Below are 10,537 nucleotides of genomic sequence, written 5' to 3' on the forward strand. Positions count from 1 at the left end.
ATAGAGCAGGACCCAGCAGGGTTCGGTTCTGTTGTCCTCGGGGGTCGCTATGAATTGGAACCGACTGGACCGCATCTAACAACAACAAACCTATCAAACGGAGCCCCACCTCCAGCAGTCAAACCTTTCTTAGCCAAGCACCCTCCCTGAGCTGGGGGCCAGCGAGCTCCTTCGGCCTCAGTTTCCCACTCCTGGAAATCTGCGGGAAGTGCCTTCGCTCGTCCGCGCGGTGGTGTCCGTGTCCGCGGCGCTCAATAAAGTTTTGCGTTTGTTGTTGGCGCGCGTTGCTCCGGAAGTCTCGCGCGAGTAAACGAGCTCTACCCTTGGGCTCGCAGAGCCGGCCGGGGCTGGGGTGAGATCGGGGTCTGCAGACATGGCGCGGCTTTTGCTTCAGCGGTACTGGGACATCCCTGAGGGCACCGAGTGCCACCGCAAAGCTTACGCCAGCACCAGTATCGGCGGCACCACTGGTGAGCGCCCTCCGGGCCCAGAGGGCGGAGGGCGCAGCGAGGTCATAGGATCACTCCGGGGCGGTCGAAAGAGCTATGAGGGGCTGGGTCTCGCGGGTGACACATGGTCGTCATCAGGGTGTCTGTGGCGGCCGTGCGACACTCGAGAGCTCTGTGTGAGGTACCCGTTGGGGGGCTAGTCCGGCGGGATCGGAGGGCGCTGAGAGGCAATGGTGCATGTCACAAGCTGGCCACTATATTCGACGGAGGAAGGGCGGTCCCTGGACGCTGGGATTTTGGGGGAGGCGCGAAGGGGGCAGTGGTGAAGCGACCACCAGGTTAGTTTTGGAGTCAGAGGAACTGGGGAGTTATGAGGCTTTCCAATAAGGTGTCTGAGTTGGAGTTATGGGTCATTATTGCGGTATCTGCATGGAGTATAGAAATTAAGGGAAGTTTTGGGGTGGGATGAGGTCTTTTTAGGGTCATGGGATGTTGGATGGTCAGGGACATCAGAAAGTTTAACTGGGGCCACCGGATTGGCCCTAGAGATCATGAGGGAGGTGGGTCCAAGGCCCACTATACTGTAGTGGCAGCCTGGGGAGGGGGCATGAGGAGACCCAGAAAAAACTAAACCCATTGCGGTCAAGTGGATTCCAACTCACGGTGACCCCATGTGTGCAGAGTAGAACTGCTTCATAGGGTTTTCCAGTGTTTGAGCTTTGTGGAAGCAAAGCCACACCTTTCTTCCTGGTGCCTCTGGGTGGCTGGGAACCGCCTCCTTTTCCATTAGCGATCAAGTACAAACAGTTTGGGCCAGCCAGGACCTATGGGAGGGACCACAGCTCTAGAATTCCCACGCAGGGGAAGCCCCAGGGTCTCTGTCCTCCTAGTCCCCAGCCGTCTCACTGGTATGTTGTTGTTCGGTGCCGTCGAGTTGGTTCCAACTCAGTGACCACACGTACAACAGAACCAGACCTGCCAGGTCCTGTGCCGTCCTCGCAGTCATTGCCACATTTGAGCCCATCTTTGCAGCACTGTGTCAGTTCATCTCGTTGAGGGTCTGCCCCTTTTTTGCCGACCCTCTGCTTTACCAAGCATGATGTCCTCCGATGACTGGTCCCTCCTGATAACATGTCCAAAGTATAAAACCAAAACCAAACTCACTGCTGTCCAGTCGAACCCGACCCATAGGGACCCCTCCTTGGGCTGCTGAGGCAGTATCACTACGGAAGTAGATTGCCCAGTCTTCCTTCCAAGGAGTGCTGGTGGGTTTGAACCCCCAGTTCTGGTTAGCAGTCAAATCCTCGCTTCTAAGGAGCATTCGGGCTGTACTTCGAAGACAGATTTGTTCATTCTTCTGGTAGTCCACAGTATATTCAATATTCTTCACCAACACCATAATTCAAAGGCATCGATTCTTCTTCAGTCTTCCTTATTCACTGTCCAGCTTTCACATGCATATGAAGTGATTGCAGAGACCATGCCTTGGGTCAGGTGCTCCTTAGTCCTCAAAGTGCCATCTTTGCTTTTTAACAATTGAAAGAGGTCTTTTGCAGCAGATTTGCCCAGTGCAATACGATGTCTGATTTCTTGACTGCTGCTTCCATGGGCATTCAGTGTGGATCCAAGTAAAATGAGATCCTTGACGACTTCATTATTTTCTCCATTTATCATGAGGTTGCTTTTGGTCCAGTTGTGAGGAGACCACGTGGACTCCTTTGTCTCAGGCTCCCTGAGAAGTGGAAATGATGGCTTGGCCCTCTCTGCAGCTCCAGCTCCTGACAGAGGTTGTCTTCCCTGGGAGGCACTGGATTAGGGAGACCTAGTCATTGCCAGAACGCTTAGGGGTGCCAATGGTCATCACGCTCAGCTGGTAACTGAAATGCTGGAGATTCAAGTGCAGCTGGAGGTGCATTTGAAGAAAGGCCTGGTGATCTCCTTCCAGAAATTCTGTGATCAAATACCTGTAGTTCTACTCTGACACACATGGGGTGGCCGTGAGTTGGGATGACTTGACGACAACATTTTTTTTCCCCTCATTGCCACCATTATCTGGCCCGCACTGCTCCAGAAGTCTTGCGCGAGTAAGCGAGGTCTACCTGTGGGTTCCTGGAGCCAACTGGGGCTGGGGTGTGATCCTGGGGTCTGCGGACATGGTGAGGTTTTTGCTTTAACGGTACTGGGACATCCCTGAGGGCACTGAGTGCCACCCAAAGCCTATGCCAGCAGTATTATCGGTGGCATCACTGGTGAGCGCCCTCCCAGCTCAAAGGGCAGAGGGTGCAGTGAGGTCATAGGATCACTCCGGGGCGATTATTATCCCCATTTCTCAGAGGTGAACACTGAGTGGGGAAGGGGTATATTAGCTTCCCCAGAGTCGTTTAGAATGTAGATGCACGTGTGCATTGTAAGCGTGTGCATGATTGTGTGAACGTGCATGTCTGTGTAAGTGCATGCACGTGTGCATGTATACACGTGTGTAAATGTGTCCCTGAATGTGTGTGTGCATGTGAGTTATATGTATGTATCTATGAGAGTGCGTGTGTACATGTGTGTATGTATGAGTGCATGTGTGCATCTGTAAGTGTACATGAGTGTGTGTGTTCGTGTGCACGCATATATGTGAGTGTGCATGTATGTGCACGCATGCTCGCATGCACACACCATGGTGGTGGTGGACTGGAGTGTCAGGGAACCCATGGAGACTGAGCTGGTCTTGGGGAAGGGAGAGGGTAGCTGCTGAATGAGGAGCCTCGGGGGTGAGGAGCTGGTCACGGGGCTCTTGGGATGTGCTGCTAGGAGGGCCTTGCTGAACCTGGGGGCTCTTGGAGAGGATGGAGGTGCCAGCCTGGGAGTCAGGACGAGGTAGCAACCGCTGATGTCTGCAGGGCTCCGAGGGCTCCCTGTGTGCCTGTTGCTCTCCTTGCTGTTCCCTCCCTGCCAGCTTTGCTCAGCCTTCAGAACTTAGGTCAGCTGCTTCAGCAGCACCCCTTCCCTCTCCCCATCACCCCCTCCCTCCCCCAACTCCTCAACCCAGAGAAGTTCCCTCAGTGCCTGGCTTCTCTGCAGGCCTTGAGCAGAGCCCACACCTCCCCTGCACTCTGACTGAATGGAAGGTGGCGAGTACCTGGTCTGCATGCTGGGTCTGGAGGGAGCCAGCCGGAGGGGGAGGGGCCTTTAGAAGGATGAGGGGCAGTGGAAGGATCTGGAACAGTGCAAATCCTCGTGCACCTGAAGTCATGGTCTGTCGGGGGTTCCTGGAGCGGTGGGTGTGGCGGGTCACCATCTGGGATGACTGCTGGGGAGAGCTGGTCATCAGGACAGTCACGGGGCTCTTGGGTCATATGCTTCTGGTTCAAGGACGTCTAGGGTGGACCCAGGCCAGTGGGGGCACTGGCTGTGTCAGGTGTGGTCCGTGAGCTGAGAGCCCTGAGCAGGACCACTGGCATTGGAGGGTTGGGCATTGAGGTTACCCCCAGGGGTTACTCTGGGTTTGGGGTTCTGCTTCCTCAGATCAGGGCCTCTCGGGGTAAGTCTTTACAGGCTGCTCTCTGTGTGTCTGTGTCTGTCGGTGGCAGTAGTTTGAGGAGGGGGCTTGCCAGGCTGGGCACAGGCACTGTGGACTGGAGGGGCCCTAGACCATACCTGGGGGCCCTCACTGGCTCCTTTGTCACCTGGAGGGCCAGCCCCACCCCACCCCTCCCCAGCCAGGGACCTGGGCAGGTCTCCACCCCTCCCTGAGGCTGAGCAGGGACATCAGGGCTGTGAGATCAGGAGAAATAAGGTCTAAAAGTTCATGCGTCTGTTTTCCTTCATCCCTGGGCCTCAGTTTCCCCAGCTGCACAATGGGGGGGGTGTGACAGACTTGCTCTGGAGGTTAATGGCACTGCAGGGTGGCACAGTTCCCCCACAGTGACTCATACAGGGGAGACTGAACCCGGGCTGGGCCAGGAGGAGTCATGTGGGGGCCTTGAATCGGGACTGCGGTGGAGTAAGGGCTGGGGTCAGAGCTTCCTGTTTAGTCCGGCCTTGCTGGGTGATCCCAGACAAGTCTCTGGTTCCCTCCCCTCCTGTGAAGGGATGGTTAATGGATGTCAGTCAGACTCTTGGGGCGATGAGCAGACGGGGCTGCCCTTGGTGCCCAGGAGCAGGTGCCAGTTCTGGGTTTGATGTGACAGGCTGGCCTAGGGAGGTCCCTAGTGGCCAGTGGGTGTTGGGGGACCAGTGGGAGAGGAAGGGGCATGATCTGCCCTGCACCTGGCCACCTAGAGGTCGGGGCCGTGGGGGGTAAAGCTGGGGGCACATGGCCAGTTCGCTGTGGGTGGCCCTGAGCACCAGCCCTCCCGCACCCAGCCCAGGCCTCAGGACAGCAGGGGTGGAAAGCCTGGCCTGGGGCCGGGGCGTGGGTGGCCATGCTGTCCAGGTGTGAGGATGCCAGCTAAGCTGGGCGTGGGGGCGGCTGAGGTCCAGGAGGCACTGGCAGCCCTGAGCAGAGCTGAGGAGGGCCCAGGCTCTGCCAAGGAGGATTAGGCTTGGAGCCCCGGGCGACACAGCAGAATGGGGCCTTTGATGGGTGCTAGGAGCTGGGCTCGGCTGGCAGGGCCCGTGGAGGAGGATGCTGCTGTGGCTGTGTGGGAGCCAGGGCGGGTACCCGCCATGTCCTGGTTCTCTGGTGTCTGACGCACAGACAGTGGACAGCTTGGGGCACCACAGCCCCCTTTCTGCTCAGTCAGTACCCTGCTGAAGGCCAGCGCGAGCTGGGCACCTGCAAGTTAGGGACACGGGGCCAGGAGGGAATGCTGTGGGAGCTGGGATTGGTCAAGCCCCAAGACAGCAGCGGTGTGACAAGGGGAGACACAGGGCGCTGGCGGGGAGGGCTCAGCCTTTGGCATCAGCAGTCGTGGGTTCAAGTCCTGGGTTCAAAGAGCCTGGGCCAGTACTTCACATCTGAGGACCCCCTCCCTTTTGGGCAGTGGCTGATTTGAGGAAAGGTGCTGCCTGGCTGCCGGGCACAAAAATGGGGGACCCAACAGGTTACCTGGGTGGGTGCCCCCCTAGCCCAGCCCCCTCCTTGGCATGGAGGCAGGTGTTTGAGCCCCCTCCTCTCATTTCTAGGCCTGGTGGCCTCCGCCTACAGCCTCGCGCTCAACCCCCCGGACTCCTTCTTCGAAGGGGTGGCGAGAGCAGGACGGTACACGTTCACCGCAGGTGAGTGAGCCCCCACCCCGTGACCCGTGGAGTGGGGAGGTTGGGAGGGGCTACCTGGCATCGGCCTGGTCTCTCTGCTCTGCCCTGGCCCCATGTTACTTCTGGCTCTTAGGGCACATCTGAGACCACCCTTGTCCCCTTGGCTCCTGGCTGGGGTCCGTGGTCTGAGCCACTGGTGGGGGTGCAGGGCAGATGTGGGGGTCCCAGGAGATCAGCTCTGGGATGGGCAGGCTGCATCTGCAAGGGCCTGACCAGAAGCTACTCCTTGTGTGGTAGCCTTGCCCCAGAGAGGCGCCCCTTCTCCCCCAGCCCGCACCGTGGCCCCTGACATGGTGCCCACCCTCACCTGTCTGCCCCAACAGCTGCCATTGGTGCTATGTTCGGCCTCACCTCCTGCGTCAGTGCCCAGATCCGGGAGAAGCCTGATGACCCCCTGAACTACTTCATCGGAGGCTGTGCGGGAGGCCTGACCCTGGGGGCACGTAGTGAGTAGACCCCTCCATCCCCCACCCCCATTCCACCTCCTTAAACCCCAAGGCCACGGGACCCTCCCCCAGCAGAGGGGCCGTCACCACACAAGGCCTGTGTTTCTTCAGTGTGTGTGAATATTCGTTTTTATGGGGAGCCAGGCTGGGTTGGGGAACGGTTCACGTTGGGTTCACTGCCAGGGAACGTCCGTCCTAGTCCTCCTGGGGTGATTTTTTGAATTTTTTTCTGGTTGGAACTACTGCTCTTGCTGCTAGCAGCTTCTGCAGGTTGGTGCTGTCCCCTAACCTTGGCTAAACCTGTTGTGTACCTGCCTCTAACCCACCATGCTGCGTCCTCACACCCACGGAGGCACCACCTGCAGTCAGTGCCCTGACCCACCCCTCCCATCTCTCCCTGTTCCTCCAACTCACCAGGCCCGGTCCCTGCCTCAGGGACTTTGAATGTGCTGTGCCTTCTGCCTAGAGCACCCTGCCCCCATCCCCAAACACCCCCCCACACCACCACCACCACTCTCAACTCAGACCATCTGCCCTGTCTTTCACACCCTATCAGAGAACAGGACCTGTACTGCCTGGCCCTCCCCAAGTCTGCAGGGACCCCCACTTGTCAGGTGCAGGGACACGGCATAGAGAGGTCTCTTGGCACAGGGCCATCCTGTTTGCCTTCCCCTCGAAGTGGCCCTGGGCTTAGGCCGTCCCTAGTCAGTGCCCACATACACCCCCAGCCCCTGGCCTGCCAAGACTCGTGCCTCTAAGCCCCTAGTCCCCTGGGACACATGGAGCTGGCAGGTCTGTGCCAGTGGATGGAAGGACAGGCCTGTGTTGGGATGCCAATGGAATGTTTCAGCTGGGCAGAGGGAGGGGCCATGGAGGGAGGCTCTCACCCTCACCACCTTTCCTGGGACCCAGGACTCGCCCCTGCCTCTCCCAGGGCTTGCCATCCATCCCCCACCAAGGCTGGGGCACAGTTGGCCCTGGTCTGTGGAGGGGGGGGACACCCAGCCCTGCTCTGGCTCCCGGGGAGGTCTTGGCCAGGCCTGCCCTTGCCCTGGCCTGCCTCAAGTCCTCCTTTGAGTCCCCACCCAGAGCAGCAGACCCTCCCACCTCAGTACAGGGAGGACTCCACCAGTAGCTGCTGGCTGGACACACCTCTGTTCTCATCCTGTGTCCTTGTCCGGCCCCTGGAGCTCTGGGACAGGAAGCTTTTGGGATACCGCGGCAGGGAGGAGGCCCAGATGCCCACAGAGGTGCCTGGGCTCAGCCCAGTAGCCTCAGGGCAGGGGTGTCTGGCTGTCCTCTTGAGGGTCGGCGGTGGGGGATCTGCCAGTCACATCCCTGCTGCAGTGGGACCCAGGCAGTGGAGGGCCCCTTTCCCCACCTGAGTCTGGGGCCTGCCTGACCGCACCTCCCACTCCCACAGTGCACAGCTACGGAGTGGGGGCTGCCTCCTGCGTCTACATGGGAACCTTCGCTGCTCTAGTCAAGATGGGCCAGCTGGAGGGCTGGAAAGTGTTTGGGGAGCCCAAGGTGTGAGGCCGCCTGGCCCGTGAGCAGAAATGTGGCTACAAATAAACGTTTGTGTATGTGTGCAGTCTCTCCCTCCTCCTCCCCCCGAGCCTGGGAGGGCCGGCTATGGCGACAAGGAGCCCCACATTCAGCGCCTGCCTGGCTCTGGGCCTCCTTGAGAGCGCCTGTCTCTATGCCTCCGGCCCTTCCAGGGGCGCGGGAAGCTCCGAGGTAGCATGTGCGGGCGCCTGGAAGTGGCCCCCAGCCACCGCCCCTTCTGGGCCCTGCTGCTCCCCTCTGGTCAGGGACCATCCCCTTGCCGGGCCCCCCCTAATGCCCACTGAGCGAGCGAGTGGAAACCCGCCCAGCCCAACGACGCCTCCGCATTCCTGGGCGTTGGAGCGAACAGTCCTGGACGGCCTGACAGGTGGGTGGCCGGCCATCGGGAGCCCGGCCGCCGGCGCGGCAGAGACCGAGGCCATAGAGTGTCCCGGGCCTGGCCCGCGGCTCCTGTCAGCCCGGTGATTTAAGCGGCCCCGGAATGCTGGCGGCCGCCCGGGGCGCTTCCTCCACTACTGGCGCGAGGCAGCCGGAAAGGAAGGGCCGGCGCGCCCCGACTCGCAGCCTCCGGGGGCCACCCTGGGGGACGGGGCCGGGCTGGGGGCGACCCTCGTACTGCCCCTGACCTGCGTCTGCCTCCCCATTCCCTCCTGTCCTTGAGGCCAGGACAGGGTGACCCCGACAGTGATGAGTGGTGCAGAGGCCGTGCCAGTCCCGGGTGCACAGGGCGCCGCGCTGGTGTCGGCGCCTCGTTTCCACGGCCGGCCGTTCCAGGTCCAGCCACACTGAGCCGCCCGCCCTCCGGGTCCAGCCTCCGGCCGCGAAGGCCCCCCATGCACGCGCCACCGAGGGGCTCGCTCCCGCACTTCCTCGACTCCAACGGCGTCAAACCCAGGTCCTGACGTCCAGCCCGGCCTTGAGCGTCCCTGGGAGGGCTGAAGACACCCTCGTGGGCTGGGGGCCCAGGAGCCTAGAGGCATCAGAGCAAGCGGCGGTTAAAACGAGGGGCCTGGCCTGCCACGTCTGGGTCGAATCCCAGTTCTTGCCGCTTTCTGGCTCCGTGTTCTTGCGTGAAATCTGCGCCCGAGGCTCAGCCTTCCCACCTCGCAGATGGGAATAACAGGGTTCTGCCTCGGGGACCATTCCACGAAGGATCAAGACCCGGGAAGGGCACAGCGGCTGTTTGACCCACGCCCACCGCGGGTCCGTTCCTCCCGCGGCCGGCAGGGGGCAGAGCCGAGGCTCGATCCAGCGGCCGCGCTGCCTCCACCTCCCCGGGAAACCCAACCCCCTGCTCGAATCGTCAGCCCCTTTCACGGAGGCGCAAAATGAGGCCCAGGGAGGGAGGCCGAGTTCAAAGCTAGCTCAGAGACCTGGGCAAGTTCCTTCCGCCTCCCAGCCTTCGTTTCCCCCTGAGCGCCAGAGAGCCCTGGACTGTGTTCACTGCCCTCCCCGCAGCCTAGGCCAGCCGCCAGTCTTGGAGCGGACCTGCCAGCCGCCCCCACCCCCGCTGCGGTCCATCCCCCAAGAATGAGGCAGGACAGGCGGCTGCCCACTGAACTCCAGGGAGCCCCAAACCCGGGGCCCCCTGGCCATAAACATTTATTAGGTTGTGAAGGGCTGAGGGGCTGACGCTATCCCCAACCCACATGTAGTCCCCGTAGGGTGCCCCTGGGGGGCGTCCAGCGCATCGGATCCCCACCCCGACTCTCTGCCTGGAACTTCACCTCCAGCCCCAGCAGCCCCCATTTGGGGCAGTGGAGGGCTGGAGTTTGAAGTAGTAGGCCATCCCACTCCTGAGCAGACAGAACATCGCGGGGTGGGGCAGGAGGGCTTCCTGGAGGAGGAAGCGGCTTCTCCAGATTAGCACTGAGGGTCGGCCATCCAGGCAGAGGGTGCAGGAAGTACAGTTCCCGCCGCCCTCGTGCCTGGCTCCTGCCTAGAGACATACAGTCTGCCTTCCTGCCTCTGGTAGTAGCACTTGTATCTGAATGTCCCTCCTGTGTTCACAGCCCTTCAGGGTTCCCATCTCCCTCCCATAAAGCCCAAGGCCTCCTGAGACCACAAGTCCCTTCACTAGCTGCCCCGTCCCCTTCCTGCCCTCCGCTCCTCCTCTTTCTCCCTCGATCACTCAGCTCCAGCCACACACGTCTATCTCCTGGCTGTTCTTCCAATTTGCCAGGTTCTGCCTCAGGGCCTTTGCACGGCCTATGCCTTCTGCCTGGAAGGTTCTCCTCCTACCCCGGTGCCTTCCCAGGCTCCTCCCTAACCTCCTCTGCTTCTTAGCTAAGGTGCCACCTCCCCAGTGAGGCCTCCCTGAAGCCACATTTCAGTGGCACCCGCCTTGCAGGAGCATTCCACACACACCCCTTACCTTTGTCTAGTTTTCCCACAGCACCTATCAGCTTCTCAGCCCTAGATGTGTACCCTCTGAGGGCTGAGAAGCTGTTAAGAGCCTGTGGCCACAACCCATGCCCAGCCTAGAAGATCCGGGGGCTGTGTGAATATATGTGGGATGAGAAGGGGTGGGGTTTAGGGAAAGGAGGACAGGAGGTTCTTGTTGCCTGGAGGAGGCCCCAGCTGGGGAACCTGGGGGTGCCTGGGCCTCTGTGAGTTGCCACCCCCCCCACACTACCCTCCCCACCTCATCCTCAAAGCTGGTCACTGGGTTAGCGGTCAGTACAGGGCTCTGGGTGTTGGGGTTAGTTGAGATCACAGGTTTGGAACCCAGCAGAGCCAAGTTCCCAGGTTATAGGTCCTTTCAGGCATCCCCTACCTCCACAAGGGCCACTCAGTCAGAGATCAACTTTGCCTGTGGGTAAACTG

At 60.5% G+C, this 10,537-nt stretch overlaps 1 protein-coding gene across 1 annotated transcript; it reads left to right on the plus strand.

The window, feature by feature from the left end:
• Positions 1-373: 373 nt before the first annotated feature.
• On the plus strand, positions 374-7,678 carry NDUFA11 (NADH:ubiquinone oxidoreductase subunit A11). Its single transcript, XM_007954460.1, has 4 exons — positions 374-470; positions 5,565-5,657; positions 6,020-6,142; positions 7,566-7,678. Exons 1-4 carry the CDS (start codon positions 374-376, stop codon positions 7,676-7,678), a joined length of 426 nt encoding a protein of 141 aa, XP_007952651.1.
• The last annotated feature ends 2,859 nt before the right edge of the window (positions 7,679-10,537 follow it).

This window comes from Orycteropus afer, unplaced genomic scaffold, assembly GCF_000298275.1.
Source record: "Orycteropus afer afer isolate SDZICR_OR568_19922 unplaced genomic scaffold, OryAfe1.0 scaffold00461, whole genome shotgun sequence".
In the NCBI taxonomy this organism is placed as follows: Eukaryota; Metazoa; Chordata; class Mammalia; order Tubulidentata; family Orycteropodidae; genus Orycteropus; species Orycteropus afer.

Coding starts and splice junctions, on each gene's coding strand:
- NDUFA11 (XM_007954460.1), top strand. CDS start 374: ATGGCGCGGCTTTTGCTTCAGCGGTACTGGGACATCCCTGAGGGCACC. Junction 471..5,564: donor CAGTATCGGCGGCACCACTG/GTGAGCGCCCTC, acceptor TCTCATTTCTAG/GCCTGGTGGCCTCCGCCTAC. Junction 5,658..6,019: donor ACGGTACACGTTCACCGCAG/GTGAGTGAGCCC, acceptor CTGCCCCAACAG/CTGCCATTGGTGCTATGTTC.